Source organism: Morus notabilis, unplaced genomic scaffold, assembly GCF_000414095.1.
Source record: "Morus notabilis unplaced genomic scaffold, ASM41409v2 Scaffold830, whole genome shotgun sequence".
In the NCBI taxonomy this organism is placed as follows: domain Eukaryota; kingdom Viridiplantae; phylum Streptophyta; class Magnoliopsida; order Rosales; family Moraceae; genus Morus; species Morus notabilis.
Genome location: NW_010364217.1, coordinates 266,037 through 285,460, shown reverse-complemented (window position 1 = coordinate 285,460; position 19,424 = coordinate 266,037). Strand labels below are relative to the sequence as shown.

The following is a 19,424-nucleotide window of genomic DNA, read 5'->3' as shown; positions in this document are numbered from 1 at the left end:
ATGTCTTTTTCTACATGAATTAGGTGAAAAAATGTTCCACTGTGCGCCAACTAACATTTTGAAATTCCAAATGCATTACACATTTTCTTCTTAATTTGAGTAGGATACAAAGTAGCGAGTTTGGAATTTAGAGTCCGTTTGGTTCATGGATTAGAATCATGTGATTAGAACTATTTTTAATTTACGTGTATTTTTTATGAGGGAAAATACTGTAGTGAACCACAAATCATGATTCGAATCAGAGAACGAATCCCTCTACCAAACATCACCTTAATTTGGTACTAGTAATGATATATCCAAGTGGGATGAAAACTACGGATAAACTTTTTTCTAGGCCCTCTCATTCCATTATCTTTCTCTTTTTTTTTTTCTTTTTTTTTCCCGGTACTAATAATGAGATGGTTTTGTTTGGTAGGGACGAAAAATGGAGGGATTAATAACGGGAAAGGAGCAAAATATTTATCACGAGTTGCTCTGTTTGAAGTAAGAGAAAAGGACATTGAATAAATAAAAGGGTCAATAGGTCCTACTAGAATATATTATATAGAACTATTAGTCATCATTGAAAAAAAAAAAAGTAAAATACATAATAGAGTGCTTTTCTACCAAAAAAAAAAAAAAAAAAACAATATTAAAACAAAAACTTTTGGCCATTAGTTACTGGAGCCTCGCTTTCTCACTATGGTACAATCAACATTTCTCGTATTCCACCAAAATATTGAGGACGAATTAAAGAGAGAGAGAAGTTATTAATAACCATACAAAGAAAATAAATTTACTCAGGATATGTCTCCGTTTACAAAATAAAATGACATAAATAAACAGATTGTAGCAGAAAATTTATATTATACTAATTATATATATCTTAAATTCGTTATCCTTTTTTTTTTTTCCCCTCTTCGAACCAAACCAAACCAAAACGAGCTAGCGTAAGTAATTACTGTAGCTAGTAAGAATAAGTGTAAAAATGATTGAGGGGATCGATAACGGAACGTAACATGAAAACTACGTGAAAATATGTAGGACAAAATGATTGAGTGAGAGCTGCTGAAGAGAGTAAAAAGGATTCGATTGCTAGTCAGTCAAAAACCATCAACTAATTAAAGAAAGCGGTATTACATAAAAAAAAATTTAAAAGCGGTATTGTCAATGCAAATAATAATAATAATAAAAAAAGGTTCTCTCCGCCAATGAAAAAAAAAAAAAAAAAAAAAAAAGTTCCCCCCCCCAAAAAAAAAAAAAAAAAAAAAACAGACTCCTCTTGCTTTCTGCCAAAAAAAAAAAGGTCATTGATACAATTATAGTCTCTCTAACTTTGAGTATGGTAACCTTTTACTCCTTAAACTTTTAATTTTTATATATTAGTATCTGAATTGACGAACAATTTTGAACTTTAACAAATATAATTACATTTTTATTATATAATAATTAAAATTTTTACATAAATACGGTATGTGCAAAATGTTATAGTTTTTAAGAGGTTTTGATAGTAATAAAGAGAAAATTTTATATATAATATAATTATGTATGTAAAATTTTAAGTTTTCATTATTGTTAAATTTTAGAATTTATTTATCAATTTTAGTGCTAGGGATTAAAGCTGTCAAAAAAAATTGAAAGATTAATAAATTAAAATAAAAACTCAAAGACTAAAAGATCATTATGCTCAAAATCAAGGGAATATTTGTGTCAATGGTCACCAAAAAACAAAAAAAAAAAAACACTTCACGAATCACGACAAAATCCTCTCCTAGTTCCACTTGCGCCCTACCCAACCTCTTCTTGAGTTCTTTCGGGGAAAAGAAAAGAAAGAAAGATATGCGGCCTTGTTCGGCATAGTAGTTTTGAGTGTAAAACTTAAAAAAAAGTAACTCAAGTTATAATTTTATTCGAGTTCATATTTTTTTAAGTTTGAACTTGAATTTGAACTCGAGTTTGAATTCGAGTTTAGAACTAAAACTCGAGTTCAAGTTTCCCCTTCAACTCGAGTTCAGAAACTCGAACTCAAGTTAATGAACAATATTTTTTCTATTCTTAAAAATGATATAACTTTTTCGTTTTAATTCTGATTGAGATGATTTTTTTTCTATGCGTTAACAATGAAATGACGAATAAAATTAGACCTATATACCCTATTAAAATTTTTCATCAGCATTGAGTTTTTATTAAAATACTATCTAAATACAAATTCAAGTTTTAACTTGCTCAAACATAAACTCAAAAAAAATTCTTATCTCAAACCATAACTCAAATGTACACAACCAAACACAAACTCAAATTACAACTTTAATTTAAGTTATAACTCAAACTCAACTCAAAATTTACACTTAAATTACCTAATTCAAAAACATCAAAAGAATAAGTCTGTAATTTCGCGCATGTTAAATTAAAGCAAATAAAAAATAAAGAATCGGTCATCTGTTCACACACGTAGTCGTATATACTATTTATTAGCAAACAAAGAATATTGGAATATTCACTTCTTTGTTATAATGACAAAGTAAACATATTCCACTTGGCACAAATCTAACGTACTAACGGCATTTCCACCAAAAAAAAAAAGAGAAAAATCTTGTGGTCGGAATAGTTATTACTACGTCTTTGAGTCCTACCAAATATAGTAATTTGACAATTTCTTGCTACATTCTTCTACTCCAAGTTGGTTAATGTGAAAAATATAGACAATCTCTATCTCAGTTAAAGTGCAGATAACTTGTCTGCTGGATCAACCGAGATGTTCTAAAAAAAAAAGTTTTATTGTAAAAGTAAAAAATGATAACTGATAATGGCAGACGAGTTGCATAATGCGTAAGAACACGTAAATGTATAATAATATACAATAATTTTAAGTTTCATTATAAATATAGACGTTTTACATTTCATTTGATATACTTTTGATATCAGTATTTAATATCAGAGATTTCTTCTCTCTCTCAGTTTATCTCTTTCAAATCTTTCTGTCAGTTTTGTATCTCTTAGTTCTATAATAAAACTATTTCTGGTGGACCGTTCTACCAGTAGGACCAATTTTCTGACCGTTAGATTTAGTTAAAATCAAATTAGATTATAAAAATATGTAGATCGGGCAACACTTTCTTATACAAATCTGACGGTTGAAAACGATTGAAAAAAATAAAACTATCGGTAGTTTCATTTTTCTAGTCATCGCTGGCAATTTCAGACACAACACGATGAAACGACACTAGATAAATGAGTTTGGACCACACGATTATTAATTGGGTCGTTAACGGGCTGACACGAATAACATGAAAATAAACGGGCTGGATTCGTGCCAGCCCGTTTAACACGCTTAACCCGTTTAATTATACGGGCCATAATCGGGCCGACACGGCCCGGCCCGGCCCGACCCATTTATCAAGGTCATATATGTATATTTTTTAAGAGAAAACCCTAAGTTCTCTCTATCAGTCCTCACGCCTCACGCCCACCTCAGTCCTCACGCCTCACGCCCGCCTTAGTCTTCAGTCCTCACGCCCCCCTCAGTCCTCACCCGCCGTTTCCATCTCCATTGATCCATCTCCATCTCCATCGCCGTTTCAGCCTTTCTGGATTTTGATTTTGGGGGGCGGACGGGACCGTTTCAGGCTTTCAACTTTCCTCAATATCAACGACTCATCTCCATCTCCATGTACGTACTCCTCATTCTTCTTCGCATTCAATTTCTTCTTTTAACTTGTTGCGCCTATTTGATTTTAACTAATCTGCATTTTCTCCTCCTTCTTCGCATTAAATTCATTTGGCGATTCCATGACGTAATTACCGTCTCTTTGATTTTAACTATGTAATTTTGTTCAATTCATTTGGCGATTCCATCTCAAGCTCAATTCATTGCACTACTATGATTGTAAGTTTGTTCTGGTTTCAGAATTGGTTGGTTTTAATGCTTGTTGCTATGGAATTGTGTTATTGTTATTAAGACTTGTTTATTTGTAATTGTAAATGTGCTTGTACTCTGTGTATTTGTTTCACTTTGAGTGCCTTTTTTTTTCCTTCATATAATTCACCCGTATTCTGCACCCATATTTCAAATGTTTGTGAATGCACCCGTATTCTGTGAATGTTTGTGAATGCACCCGTATTCTGTGCATTTGTTTCACTTTTAGTGCTTTGTTTTATTTTTATTTTTCTATATAGTTCAGTTGTAAACAATCTGTCAAGTGCCTTCTTACCATTGTTTTAATATTTGAGAATTGTTTTAGTACGATTTTTTTCTTGTCTGAAACCTTTTAACATTTTGAACTGCTTGAATACATTTTTATCACAATAAAGGAATTTTGTGAATGTTCTTCCATGTATTCGGGTGTAAACAAGATGATCTTTATTTTTTTCTCCCACTTGTAGATGGATGATTTGCAAGATGGTGTTGGAGTAAATTTAGAGTCAGGCAGCACTACCGCATCCGCTGCTGCTACTATTGATGCACCTATTGGATTGGCGTTGGAGGAGGATGTTGAGCCTGAAGCTAATTCTAAGAATCCGACCAACATTTCTAAACGTAAAAGGAAGCATACTTCTGTTGTCTGGAACCAGTTTGAAAGGCTTCCAATGGGTGCAGACCATGAGCTAAAAGCCAAATGCAAGGAGTGTGGTGTGGTGTATATGGCTAATAGCAAGAATGGGACTGGAAGCATGCGACGTCACATACAATCATGTGTACATAGAGACACGCGTGACGTAGGCCAACTATTGATATCACAAGACAAAGGGACTTTAGCATTGAGTGCAAAGAGGTTTGATGCTGAACACTTTCGTGAATATAACAACAGCAATCATTTTGCATGACCTTCCATTCTCATTTGTTGAATATGAAGCTATTACGGCGACTTACCAATATTTGCATCCTGAGATAACTTTGGTAACTAAAAATACTTTAAAGACAGATGTCCAAAAAATATTTTCTCAGGAAAAAGCAAGAATAAAATCTATGTTGGAGTTGAGCCCCGGTAGAATTTGTTTGACATCTGATTTGTGGACTTCCATAGTTACAAATGGATATTTGTCATTAACTGCCCATTTTATTGATAAAGATTGGGTATTGCAAAAGAAGATTTTGAATTTTTGCTTCATGCCATCACCACATACCGGTATTTCATTGTCTGAAAAACTTTATGCATTATTGTGTGAGTGGGGAATTGAATACAAGGTTTTCACTCTTACTTTGGACAATGCCTCTGCTAGTGATGTGTCTGTTGATCTGTTGAAGAATCAGTTGATTGAAAATAATGCACTTATTTCTGATGGTTCTTTTTTTCATATTCGTTGTTGTGCACATGTTTTGAACCTTGTAGTGCAAGAGGGGTTGAAAGATATTGATTCAGTGGTTAAAAAGATTTGTGAGAGTGTGAAGTATGTAAGAGGGTCCCAAATTAGAAAGAAGAAGTTTTTAGAGTGTGTAAATCTTGTGGGTCTTGATTCTAAGAGAGGTTTGAGGCAAGATGTACCTACAAGATGGAACTCAACATTCCTCATGCTTGACAGTGTTTTGTATTATCGACTAGCATTTTGTCATTTAGAATTGAGTGATTCTAACTACAAGGACTGTCCTGATCCATATGAATGGGAAAAGGCCGAGAAAATTTGTGAATTTTTGGAACCCTTTTATAATATCACTTGTGTTTTTTCGGGAGTTAAATACCCCACTGCAAACTTGTACTTTCCAACTGTGTACACAAGTTATTTGTCCTTGAAGAAATCTGAGAGAAGTGAAGATGCATATTTGTCTGCTATGGCAAAAGCAATGCTTATCAAGTTTGAGAAGTATTGGAAAGATTTCAGTTTGATATTGGCAATTGCGATAGTGCTTGATCCTCGTTACAAGTTGAATTTTGTAGATTATGCGTATGGCAATGTTTATGGAATGAAAGGGTCACCTCAATTTTTAGAAGTTAAGAGAAATTTGGAGTTGTTTACTGAATACTCTAAGAGCAAGGGTTCTACAATAAATGTTGTGACTTCACTTCCTACTCCTATTGCTAAAAACCCAACACAAAAGTTTTTACAGAGGCAAACCAAAGTATTGAAGGTAACTATGTTTATGAATATAATTAGCATTCATGGTAAACATTTATATGTTGATTTTGTTAATTTAACATTCATTGATGAATACTAATTGTTCTTTATTTGTCTTTTTCATCTTGTTTTATATCTTTGTGGTTATAGGAGTTCAACAACTTTGAAAGCCAAGAGCAATCTGTCATGCAGAAATCAGAGTTAGAAGTTTATTTGGATGAGCCAAGAGTACAAGGGAGTGTTGAGTTGGATGTTCTTGAATTTTGGAAAGGAAATTAGTTTCGCTATCCGGAGCTTTCTTACATGGCTCGTGATATCCTAAGTATCCCAATATCTACTGTAGCATCTGAATCTGCCTTTAGTGTTGGAGGACGAGTATTGGATCAATATAGGAGTTCACTTAAACCTATCGTAGTTGAGGCATTGGTGTGTACTAGGGATTGGCTATTTGGAGATAAAGGTATATTTGTTATTTTTTTGTTTATTTACTGTCTTAGCTTATGTTATCTTAAGTCTTAACCATATAAGCTATATATTATGTGTAGAAAATAACAAATCGATTCGGAAAGCTGTGGATGAAATTACTGAAGATGTTTTTACTTTGGATATCAATGAGCCCACTACTGGTTCATCTCAAAATTCTCACAACCTCAACACCTCAAATGCAATGGAAGGTAACAAGAATTTCCTTGTGGCATGCCTAAGCTATAACTTTCATTTCATTAATAAAATGTTTTCTTTTTCCATGAATAGGTTAAAGCAACTGGAAACTAATTTTGGTTTTTAGAGCGTATGTTGGACATTCAACCTCAAGGCTCAAAGAAGACATTTTCCTATATTTATCTTATGTTTTATACACTTAAATATTCAAATATTTGGTTATGTTTTCAAACTTATTTAAATGTACTTGGTTATGTTTTCAAACTTCTTTAGATATTTGGTAATTGGTATGTTTTGAAACATATGTCATAAGTGATGTTTTGGATATATCACCTTATTCCTCTCATATCCCATCCATGATCTTGTGAATTGTAGACCTACTATTTCTCAGCCATTTGCCCTGTTGATTATACTTTGTTTTCCCTTGTACTGGTTACTCAAAACTAAATTTCATTATCACGAGGAGGATATTATATTATAAACATTTGTTGTTAATGTGTTTGAGTGTAATTTTTTATGCCTTTTCAGGTGGAAAATGATGCTGTCGTGGCATTAACTTTGAGAAAAGGTTGTATTTCTTATCCCTTTATTTATTTTTTCCCTAATCTCATATGAATACTGGCAGTCGAAATCACAAATCATATGAATGATTTTATATCTATTTTGTTAAGGCAGATGCTGATATGTTTAGTTTTAATAGTTGTCACTTTCTGCTGTTCTAATCTATTTTTGTGCTATCAAGAGATTGCACCTACTTTTCCCCTCCTTTTCTGTTGAAGTGTTTTGGTGCCTGATATGATGATTCTTGAAAATGTTACTGCAACTATATGTCTCATATTTCAGAAAATCTCCATTTACAGCTCTCAAGTGTATTCCACTGTATAAACAGTGATAGAGTTTTTAAGAACCTGACCTGTTTTAGCCACACGAAGGAGACAAAGTTTTTTAGTTACAAAAGGGTTGTTCTTTTGCAACAAAATTTAGAAAAAATTTGAACTCGAGTTACAACTTTATTCAAGTTCATATTTTTTTTATAAAATTTGAGTTTGAACTTGAGTTTGAATTCGAGTTTGAACTCGAGTTTGAGTCTAAACTCGAGTTCAAGTTTCCCCTTAAACTCGAGTTCATAAACTTAAACTCAAATTAATGAATAATATTTTTTCTATTCTTAAAAATGTCATAATTTTTTTTGTTTTAATTCTGATTGAGATGATTTTTTTTCCTATGCATTCACAACGAAAAGACGAATAAAACTCCACCCATATACCCTATTAAAATTTTTCATCACCACTGAGTTTTTATTAAAATACTATCTAAATATAAATTTAAGTTTTGACCCACTCAAACACAAACTCAAATAGATTCTCAATTCAAATCATAATTCAAATGTGCACATCCAAATACAAACTTAAATAGATTCTCAATTCAAATCATAATTCAAATGTGTACATCCAAACACAAACTCAAGTTACAACTTCAACTCAAATTATAATTCAAACTCAACTCAAAATTATTACTCAAATCACCCCAAAGTATCCTGAGAAAGTACTCGATTAGTGTTCGGATGCTCCTTTCTGTGTTGTGCATGTTACCCTTGTTTTAGCCAACTTTTAGGACCATCTCAAGCAATTAACTAATACGTGTCAGTTGGAAAAAATTTCAATAGGGGTACACTATGAAAAACAGACGATCATATAGTAAAACATTTATGAAGACACGTTCAGACAAGTGATGTTTTGGATATTTTAATGTGTGTTGATTATTATGCATGATTTTAATTATAAGTGATATTAAGTAGTCAATTAATATAATTTTGAATACAATATAAAATTCTACTATTTTTGCTAGTTGGGTCATAAACGTGTTTTTTTTTGTATCGACTCGTCACGGCACGTTTAATAATCGTGTTCGCGTGTCGTGTCGTGTTAATTGTGTTATTAACGCTTCGTGTTCGTGTTTAAATTTCTGACACGTTTAACACGAATTGCTAACCCTAAGAGAAACTCCTTATTGTATAACCTCAACACATTTTGTTATTAAAAAACCACAAGACATTTTTTACAAATACAAATTTTACATTACTTGTGTGAAAAGAAGGTTGATATTATCGGTAGAGTTACAATAGATCATAAAATTTGGATATACACGCATCTTACTTTTCAGGCATTGGATGATTAAGAAAAAAAATAACCATTATCTAAGTCATTGGAAAAATCTACAGTAAGCTATTGGCCTTTTTTTTTTTTTTCCTTTCTTTTTCGTGGTTTTAGAGATTGTCTCAATTAATCTATGAGATTCATACAAAGCACCTATCGACATGGATCAGAATCTCGGACATTTGGGCTGCAGGCATGATCCCAAAGAATTGATAGCACTCGATGGGAATCTAACCTTAGACATACTGCTTCCTGAGAATGTTCACATACTCATATTTTACTGTACATTATACAGTGAAATTCCTCAAATTTCAGTTTTGTCCCTTCATTTTGAATTGCCAAATTTACCCTTATTTCCTCTCTCTTTTCTCTTTGCTGAACATAGACTTTTGGGTCTTTCGTATAGAGGTCACCACGTATCGACTATCAGCTGGCTGAAGGAGAAAGTAACGGGGCTCACTAGTGGCAGCTGAATTGCCAAGTTTGTTCTTTTTTCACCTCTCTTTTCTCTTTCCTCAGCAGGGGCTTTCAGGTCTTTCACATGGAGGTCGCCACGTGTCGACTCTTGGCTAGCTAAAGGAGAAAGTGGCAGGCCCACCACTGCGCAGCTACTACTTTTGCTGAACGATCTTCACTTGCGCGTGCTTCTCACGCGCGAATATGAGCCATTGAAATTTTTAATTAGACGGTTTCATAGCATTTCCGGTTCATTTTTCAAAATTTTTATTGTTTATTATATTACTATTTTAAATTGATTTTGGAGTCTAATTTTGTTTGTTTCACCATTTAGTGTCAAATTTTTAATAGTATACAGAAAAAAATACCATAAATAATATAACAAAATTACGCTAAAGTAAAATAAAATCACGCCAAGTTAAATAAAAAAAATTAAACAAAACAAAATAGAATTAATTTAAAATACAATGAAATACTTAAATTATTTTCTCTCTCTTTGCCTAAGATTTCTCCAATTATTATTTTCATTTCTTTTATGTCGCCTTTTTTACTTCTTTTTTTCTTTTTTAACAACTTGTGTTAGCCATTATTTTAAATTAATCACGTGCGCGCGTTTAAGACTAAAACTAAACAAAGACTAAAAAAGAAAAAAAAAAATGAAAAAGAAAGGTGTTGATTTGTGGTCCGATTTTATCTATTTTAATATTATTTTGCGCCAGATTTTTAAAGCATCTCAAATGAAAATAGTATAAATAATTTGAATGAAAAATAAAATTAAATAAAAATACACTAAAATAATATAAAGTCGCACCTTCTTAAATAAATTAAACTAGAAATTACTTTGGTGGTCGGATCAAAACTATTAACGACCACGATAGGCGCACGAAGAGCCAAAAGCTCGCTCGTGTCACTAATGTAGTCACTAATGATAATATATTAATTATTATTATTCTTCTATCCTTTCATTTTTCTTCGTCTTTTCTAAATTTCTGATAATTCGTATAACCGTTATTTTAAATGAGTCACGCGCATGAAGCGTGCGTTCTACTTCATATTTAAAAAAATTTATTACCTTTTCATGTAATTATTTTTACTTGATATACACAGATTTTCCCACCAAAATAAAAAACTTGAGTTCCTGCAAGCATCAGTAACACCACTGTAAGTTTTCAACTTTCTTAATTATTATTATTAGTTTTTTTAAATTCGTATTTTGCAGTTAAGAAAAACATAAGAAAAAAAGAAAATAAAAGCTATAATATTATATAGATATATCTATATATATGTATATATAAACTAATCTTATACTATAAAAATTTATGACTTTTTGTATAATACAACAGTATTTTCTGCAGTAACGCACAGGCTATTGGCTAGTTTAATTGATTCACCATTGAGCCAACCCCTTGGGGTTTGTTAGTTGTTAAAACATCTCTAATGCAATACTATAATTGACATGCCAATTGTAAATTTAGCATTTCAGTGTAAAAAACACTCTCCCATGCAATGCTATTTGCTGTGTCAAATTTCTCATATGTTATACTTTGTGACAAATTTCCCATCAAATATAACATGTGAGAAATTCGACATTTGATTGCTATTGGTTAAAATATTTACTTTTTAATGTAATTAATACAACTTTTACATTTTTTAATTATTTTAAACATAAAAATTTACTTTTACAACTATCAAAGCTTAATAATTATGAGAAAAAAAATAGATTTAGCATTTCAAATAACATTATGTATTGGAATAAAAATAAAAATAACATATCATATTACACTTTTTGATGATAAATATACAATTAACTTTAATATTTATATTAGAGATGGTCTTATTAATACATAAGATCTTTTTAAACCTCATGTACATAACTCCCAAAAAATATAGGATATATTGAGGATCCATTGGATGATAAGGATCGTTATGTTTCAATTTCAAGGATCGTTATGTTTCAATTTCAAGGATCGTGTTGGAACGTTGAATACTGAAATGCATGTGGGTTGTGGGAATCATATTTCCACAATGGGGCTCACAGGAATCCCAGTGACGTTATAATCCAGTTGGAACCACATGAAGTTGGGTGTCCCCACCAATTAGGCCTTGTTTTCCAAGACGAGTCAGACGCCCCAGAAAATACTCACAAATTTCTAGGGAATCATCAATTTCTTCCACTAATCTAAAAAGCTACTGCCGAAGTATTTAAGTCAAAAGAAGAAAGAGAATCTTTACGGTGCAGGTATTTTATTTAACTAAGAACAGTTGTTAATTAATTTTTTAAGAGTCAGATCTGTAAAAATTCATATTAAAAATTTATAACGCGTTACATAAAATAATTCTTACTGTAAATTTAACCATTAAAAATAAATTCAATGATAAAAACTTTACGGTGCAGGTATTTTATTTAACTAAGAACAGTTGTTAATTAATTTTCTAAGAGTCAGATCTGTAAAAATTCATATTAAAAATTTATAATGCGTTACATAAAATAATTCTTACTGTAAATTTAACCATTAAAAATAAATTCAATGATAAAAATACAGTCGCTATTGGTGGAGCAAAAATAGCATGCTTCACCGTAAAGACTCAAAAAAGAAATAGACCATATCATATAAAGTTTAGTGCAGGTCAGATCATGCAAATAATCTACGTAAATAAAGAATTACACAGTTTTAGAAAGAAGGTTGATTTCACATTCTCTTGCCGCCAAAATTTTTGGTGTTTTGGGACCACATCAGAAATAGGAGCTACAATAATTTAGTTTTCTTAGCTCGGAACTGATGCCTAGAGAGTAGGTCTTAAAAACTGCACAAAAGTCAAAGTTAGCTAAGGAAGCACATCGATGATCTTCCCGGTCTTCTATTAGTTTCATATACTTGATTTACCAAGATCCTGAGTAGTGGGAGACTTTGTAGCATTGAAACTGGAATAGTTTCCTACCTTCGAATTTGACCTGTGAGTCTTCACCAAGGGCACCAGAGACTGCACGACATCCGCCATCAGTGGCCTGTAATCCGCCTCTGGTTGTACACACATTGCAGCGATTGCCGCCACCTGAATGACCTCCTTCATCGAGTACTGACCCTCTAGCGCAGGATCCATGATCTGTACAACCTGGTCCCTATCTGTCAGCTGAGGCAAAGCCTATAACACATACCATCAGAAAACAAAAGTTTAGTTACATTCAAAATTCAGGTGAAAAACGGCTATAAGAGAATAAAACTTTTAAAAGCAAGTACGATTCCATGGGAGAGACATGGTCAATCCTCCATAACATTTGAACTAAATACTTAATTCTCATATTTATTTCTTTGCAATTGCTAAACTATTCCAATATCGTTCCATTACAGACTTGTAAAAATGGAGTGGCCAATAGTTTTATTAAGAAGCGGAGAGGAGAGCTAGAACCATACCCAAGAAACAAGAACACCTTCTCCTGGAGGTCTTTTCATGTCGACCGGAACTCTGCCTGTTAGCAACTCCAAAAGGACAACCCCATAACTGTACACGTCTGACTTGGTTGTAAGATGCCCTGTTAATGCATACCTGCACGTCAAAGGTATTTAGATGGAAAATAATTAGTACAAATAGAGCAAATAAACAATTGTCAGTGGATATAATCGCAGCTAAAGCTTTAGAGAAGGTTCTCACTCTGGGGCAACGTATCCCTGTGTGCCCAACACACGAGTAGAAACATGGCCTCCAGCTTTATCAGATCCAAGCTTGGCCAAACCAAAATCAGAAACTTTGGCATGAAAATTTCTATCCAGAAGAATGTTGCTGCTCTTGAAATCTCTGTGAATCACGGGGGGATTAACATGTTCATGGAGATATTCCAGACCCTTTGCAGCTTCGAGGGCTATTCTCAACCGTGTTTCCCAGTCCAAACTTATGGAGAAAGCATTAGAACCTGGCATGTCAAACTTAACCAGTATGAATCCAACAGCAATTTGCCTTCTCAATATGAACAGTTCAAGACTATTATAAATTGAAAGAAATAATAGATGCCAAGATAACAACACAGAAACTCAATGTAAGATATGATAGAGGGCCAGATAGCACAATTACCCCACAAAAGAAATAGTGTCAATTTGATTAGATAGAAACAATTGATGGCAAAATAAAAACAACACAATAATTTCAAATCTGAACTGTGGCAATTTGAACTGCAGCAATTTGAACCTTATTGTTTTAGACTGAAATCTGAAAAGTGTGGTTTAATGCAATCCAAAGTGGCATTTGGATATGCAGTTAAAGCGTAAATCATAACAAGGAATAAAATCTGAATCTGTATTTGGATAATGTGTTGAAAACATGAATTTGGGAGAGATTAGGCCTCGTTCATTTCACCGATTCGAGTTTTCAATTCCAATTTTGCTACAGTTAAAAACTCTCACAAAAAGTCACATCTAACTTTATTGCTACAGTTAAAAGCTCTCACATAAAATCACATCTCAGCTCGAATTGAAAACTTAAATCTGTGAACTGAACGAAGCCTAAGAGTGATAATTGAAAAATCCAAAACGGAGGAATAATTTGCACTTGCAAAAATAGTACAGATCTTATTAACCAACCAACTATTTCATTTGGGCAGCGAGTTCAAATCGGCTGAACCCATGAGCCAAACACGCCGATAGAAACTAGGTGCATGTTTGGCTCATGGATTCAGCCAATTTGAACCTGAAGCCCAATTCTAACCGGCATTTAGTACAATAAAAAAGGACCCAAATTTGGATTTGGGAATTGGTCCCGTCCCCCCACCACCCCAACACACACAAATACCAAATACAAATTCAAATTTCATTCTTATTTCATATTTATACTTTAACTGCATATCTAGCTCGGATTGCAATTTGAACACTATTTAGATTTCAGAGTTCAAAAGAAAAAGGTTCACAGCACCATAATTTGAACCCCTGATCCAAACGGACTCTGTGTAAGAAAGAACAGAGAGTAGGATAAAATAACAACTCCTAAAAGAAATAGTTTCATGAGTTATATTACATATCCTACTAACAACTAGCCAATCCAAACATTTCTTATGCAGTCTGTAAAATATATTCATAAGCATGAGTATATTCAGGTAACAATAGAATTAAGTAGACACATTAATTCGCCAAATAATAATAGAACTAAGCAAACAATGTTAATTGATCAAAATAACAGTTGTACCACAAATGAACAGCAGAAAAACCAAATGCATATTTCTTTTACTATTCTCTCATGCTCATCTAGTCTGAGCTTCAAAGGATTCAAAAATTTATACTGAGCTTCAAAAGTTAATACTGGTTAGGTATTCAATTTCTACAAATTTTCCGTGAGGGCTAAACCTAAAGCAAAAACCTGACAACAGAGAACTTTGGAAATGCATTTCCTTGTCCATATTTTTAATATAATGGATTGAGAAATGAGCCATGATTATCAAGCCCTATGTAAAAAGAAAAGGGAAAAACATTTTACGGACTTATACAACACAGATAAGAAAGAAAGCCTTTACAACTAAATAACTGAACGTATTATGAATTACAGATACTGCCATACTGGGATTTTATCATTCATGTTTCTCCACGACCCAAAAAAAAAAAAAAAAAAAAAAATCTAATCAAGGTGCAAAACCTCCATTTTGTCAGGTCTGGACATGTTAAAAGCTTTTAATCGACTAAAGAACTCTACTTACCACTAACAGGGTACAAATGTTCCTGTAGACCACCATTTGCCATGAACTCGTACACAAGCACTTTGTGATTACTGTCTGAGCAATAACCAAGCAGAGCCAGCAAATATGGAGAACGCAACCTGCTTAGCAATTCCACCTACAACGAAACGTGAAGGATTCAGTGATGAACAATTAATTGGTTACCCCTTTTTTCTCAGTCCAAAAACAAACAAGTAAAATGATGAAACCTCCACTTTGAATTCCTGTTCCCCCTGCTTCCCAGCCTGATCCATCAACTTAATTGCCACTTTACGGCTATCACCGAGAACTCCTCGGAATACCGACCCAAACCCACCATGGCCAACGACATTTGACTTGCTGAAACCACTAGTTGCAGAATGTAGCTGCTTAAAGGTGAACACTTGGAGTCCTTTCTCACAAGTAGCAGTAACTTGTGGATTTGGACACTCAATTTTGCTCTCGAGATCAACTCCTTCAAAGAAATTCAATCAAACAGAGTTCCAAGTTAACTCCTTTGTTTCACTAATAAATGCTGTAAAGGGCTATTAATTCAATGTACCGCAAGTATTTTTTTTAATAAATCATGAAAAGCATTCTTTATGGCACTTAATCTATGTCTGGTATAGCTACCAAAAAAACATAACCTAACGCACTAAACCTCAAAAAATTAACCAAACGAATAAATTTTGAACATAACCCCCCAACACCCCCCCGATTGTAGAATAAAAGCTAAAAGCCCTTTCCTGTAAAAAATAATAATAATAATAAATAAAAAAAACACAAGCAAGCAAGCACATTATGAATCGCTGCAACTTAAAAAAAAAAAAAAAAAAAAAGAAAAGGAAGAAAAAAAAAGAACTTTTAGCTAAAAGAAAAACATTAAAAAAAAAAAAAAGCAGCCAGCATTTCTGTTCCTCAGGCATTTTTCTGCTATTTGGACAAATTTACAAAGGGCGTTTTTGATAATTTTACAAATACATAGAAAATGACTATAAAATACTCTCTCGCAATCAAAACCTAATGAAGCTGAAGTTACAAAAAGAAAAAAAAAAAGAAAAAAGAAAAAGATAAGAGGCTGATATGGTTCATACTTTGGGAGAAATTTCCTTTGCAACCAAAGAGAGGGTTAAGGATTAAACGAGGCTCACTTGCGCGGTTCTTAGCAAGCCTGGAGACTTTGTTGCGGATATAGCAGTAGTAGCTCAATGCCACCATCAACGACGCCACTGCCACCGATGCCACCACTACAATCGCCACCAATGCCACCCGCTCTCTCCTTCTGTACTCCTCCTCTGCTTCCTCCATTTTCCTTTCCTTTCCACTTTCTACTTTTAATCATAAAAATAATAACCTTAAAAAAACAAAAAGAAAAATCTGAACTTGACCCTAACACTACAATGCAATGCTGAAAGTTGTTCAGTGGAGAGGAGAGAGGAAGGGTGAAGTTTGAAGCTTTGAAATCTGTGGACTCTCCCTCTGTCTTCTCACTTAATTGTGTTGTCTTGTTTCGTGGCGCGGAGAACAGGACATATTTAGGTCGCACGTGATTTTATATGAAATTTTTTTATTATAATAAAAATATTAAATATAATTATAATAAAAAAATTAAATGTGATTATTTTTAAAAAAAATTTATTATAATAAAATTTAAATTTTAAATTTCAATCGGTAAAATAAATTGGGCCTTAGAAAATTGGAGTTAGATTTTGCACTTATGGAATCGTGAGTCTCGTTTAATTCGTTGATTTGAATTTTTAATTTGAGTTGAAATTTAATTTTATGTAAAAGTTTTTTATTGTAACAGAAAAAGTTAGATGTAACTTTTTATGAAAATTTTTAATTCTAATAAAATTAAAATTAAAAATTTGAATCGGTGAAATGAACGAGATTACAATAAATTTCTGTTTTGGGCTCTATATCCTGTAATAATTTTGTTTCTGGCAGGAAAATAAATATGTTTTTAATCAAGAAATTGAGTGAAGTATAAACAAGTCAACTCTCGAGCCAAAAAAAAACTAGTCAACTCAGCATCCATCCTATGAATTTTTTTGCAAAAATATTGGCGACTTGATTACCAGTTCTAGCATGAGCGAAGCTACTTGATTATGTAAAAGTAAAAACTAGGGTGTAATTGAAATATTTTAGGACATTTTAATATAAAGTATTAAAGTTTGAAAGTAGACAATTTTATAGAGGCAAAATAAGAGAAAAAAAGGGAACAATAACAAATTTTAGAAAATATTTAATGAAGTCACACGCATCTAGGGATGTTGCTCCAAGCCTAAGCTAACTATGACCAAGTCTAGTCATAGAAAAACAACAAGTCAAAATACATCTACAAATTCACCCCTAAGGTCACGTTTGGTTGGAGGTAACAGAATAGAAAGGAAAGACAGTCCCTTTCCTAAAACTCAAATCTTTTGTTTGGTTAACAAAATCACTTAAGAAAGGTATTTCCAATGGAAAGGTCATTCACCTATTTTGGTGAAAAAGTCATTCATTCAGTGGGGCAGTGAATTGCTATTCTTAAGTTGGTGGAATTATTTTTTCCCTAACTGTCCTTTTTGTCTTCTAAACACTCCACGAAAATCAAAACTCATTTGAATCTCTCTCAGATCCAGCAAAAAGCTGACCTTGAAACTCCATCTATGATGCTACTGTCGAGTGCCGCCAACCATCATCAGAGTTGGCATCCACCTCCTAATGCACCTCAAGCACGGCCAGAGATCGCCGGAGCTTGCTTCCTTATAGAGCTCTCGAGCTATGCCGGACCATCGAAGCTCACGTTCACCATCGAAGCTTGGATCGTGCGCCGCTGGTGGTCTACCATCAATATCGACGCTCACCATCAAAACTTGCCTCCGTCCATTTTTCGTTTCTATTGTCACTGTTTGTCAAATTTCAAAAACTAAGAAAACATGGAAAGAGATGAAACACATGAAGCCGGTTGCTTCTATTGATTGGGCTTTTCATATTTCTATATGGATTTATTCTTAGTTGTAGATCTGGTGTTGTTCGTATCGTGTTCGTGTGTGTGTGTGTATACATTTTTTTTTTTAAGATTTGGGGTTGTTCATTGATGGTTTTCTTACATTTGGGATAAACTTTGAATAATGATTAGAACTCGGAAACAATGATTTTTAGATTTGGGGTTTTCTAGATAAAAGTAATTATTTTTTCAGATTTTTTTTTCACTCTCTTTGGTTCATACTTGGGTTGTTTTATGATAGTACATATGCTTCTTTGGTTGAAGACGATAGTTTATATGCTTTAAGGGTATTTTCGTCAAAGTATAATTAATTTCATTCTATTCTGAAGTCATTCCATTATTCCAACCAAATAAAAGAATCAGTTTTTATTTTCAATGCATTCCTATTCCATTCCATTCTTACTACCATTATCATTACCATTACTATTCTACCAGTCCAACCAAACGCACCCTAACTGGTTGATGGTTGTTAACAATGTTTTTTTTTTAATTTATCTCACTAGTGCCCCCGAACATTAAGATCATTCTCATATTGTCCGGTAAATTTTGAATTTGTCCCATTTAAGCCTTTTTTTTGTAAGAATTTATGTTAAATCATACGAAAAAAGAGAGGGATAAATGTGACCATGTCGTTTTTATACATTTATTTTTAACAAAAATTCAAATAAAAAGACTACATGACCGCGTTAATCTCTGTTTTTCTATTTATTTTTAATATAAATTACAATAAAGGAGTTAAGTGAAATAATGTACAATTTAAGAGGAAAACTGAGAATGACTTTAAAATTTAGAGAGCACTAATATATATATATATATATATATATATATTACACACAAATGTAAAGAATACATATAATGTACTGGTAGATGACCACAATGCTTTCAATAGATAACACCCATTGTTAAAAAATAAAAATGCTCTTTACCCTATAAATTAAATAACTTTATTTTTTCTTTTTATTATCCAACTTCACTTTTTGGAGGTCACAATAAATATAATGTGATTATTATAAATTGAGAACTTGTTTGGTAGGTAGGTTTGATTCATGATTTAAATTTTCTTAAAGTATTTTTTTCATAAAAATTTAAATTTTAATTTGAATTTTCTTATTTGAACTCATGAACTGAACGATATTAAATATTGAAGGCTCTCATTTCTACATCTTTAGGAGACGATAAGCCATAAACCTTCTTTGAAAATGTCGCAGCGACTTGACCTTGAAAAACTCGGATGATGAGACCAACTCCACTTGATCTATCCTCTTCAAAAACTGAAGTGTTAACATTTAATGATGAGGCTCTTGGATTCTATCGTGAGTTTAGCACTAAGTGTGTCTGAAGAAGCACAATTGTCAAGTGATTTGGAGACCCGAAACTTGATTGTGTAAAATCCATTGGAGGAGTGATGTCAAGTAAACAATTCCACTTTGTTGGACATACTTAGGTCCCGTTTAGT

General features: G+C 32.8%; 2 protein-coding genes across 8 annotated transcripts; one reads left to right on the top strand and one right to left on the bottom strand.

The window, feature by feature from the left end:
- The first annotated feature begins 3,432 nt into the window (after positions 1-3,432).
- LOC21412521 (zinc finger BED domain-containing protein RICESLEEPER 2) lies at positions 3,433-10,442 on the top strand. 4 transcript variants are annotated; one of them, XM_024170792.1, is made up of 6 exons: positions 3,433-3,649; positions 4,363-6,043; positions 6,181-6,490; positions 6,576-6,704; positions 7,219-7,258; positions 10,410-10,442. In XM_024170792.1, the coding sequence occupies exons 2-3, from the start codon at positions 4,757-4,759 to the stop codon at positions 6,307-6,309; spliced, it is 1,416 nt and encodes a 471-aa protein (XP_024026560.1). In that variant the 5' UTR covers positions 3,433-3,649; positions 4,363-4,756; the 3' UTR covers positions 6,310-6,490; positions 6,576-6,704; positions 7,219-7,258; positions 10,410-10,442. The 4 variants fall into 4 exon arrangements, with proteins under 4 accessions (XP_024026560.1, XP_024026562.1, XP_024026558.1 ...); XM_024170794.1 differs by lacking the exon at positions 10,410-10,442 and adding an exon at positions 9,366-9,506; XM_024170790.1 differs by lacking the exon at positions 10,410-10,442 and adding an exon at positions 9,253-9,506.
- Positions 10,443-11,868: 1,426 nt separating this feature from the next.
- On the bottom strand, positions 11,869-16,483 carry LOC21393659 (probable serine/threonine-protein kinase PBL7). 4 transcript variants are annotated; one of them, XM_010106110.2, is made up of 6 exons: positions 16,071-16,483; positions 15,207-15,451; positions 14,980-15,115; positions 12,954-13,212; positions 12,716-12,848; positions 11,869-12,446 (listed from the first exon to the last, which is right to left on the bottom strand). In XM_010106110.2, exons 1-6 carry the CDS (start codon positions 16,282-16,284, stop codon positions 12,171-12,173), a joined length of 1,263 nt encoding a protein of 420 aa, XP_010104412.1. In that variant the 5' UTR covers positions 16,285-16,483; the 3' UTR covers positions 11,869-12,170. The 4 variants fall into 4 exon arrangements, with proteins under 4 accessions (XP_010104412.1, XP_024026545.1, XP_024026544.1 ...); XM_024170777.1 differs by having other exon boundaries at positions 15,213-15,451; XM_024170776.1 differs by having other exon boundaries at positions 15,207-15,448.
- Between the last annotated feature and the right edge of the window lie 2,941 nt (positions 16,484-19,424).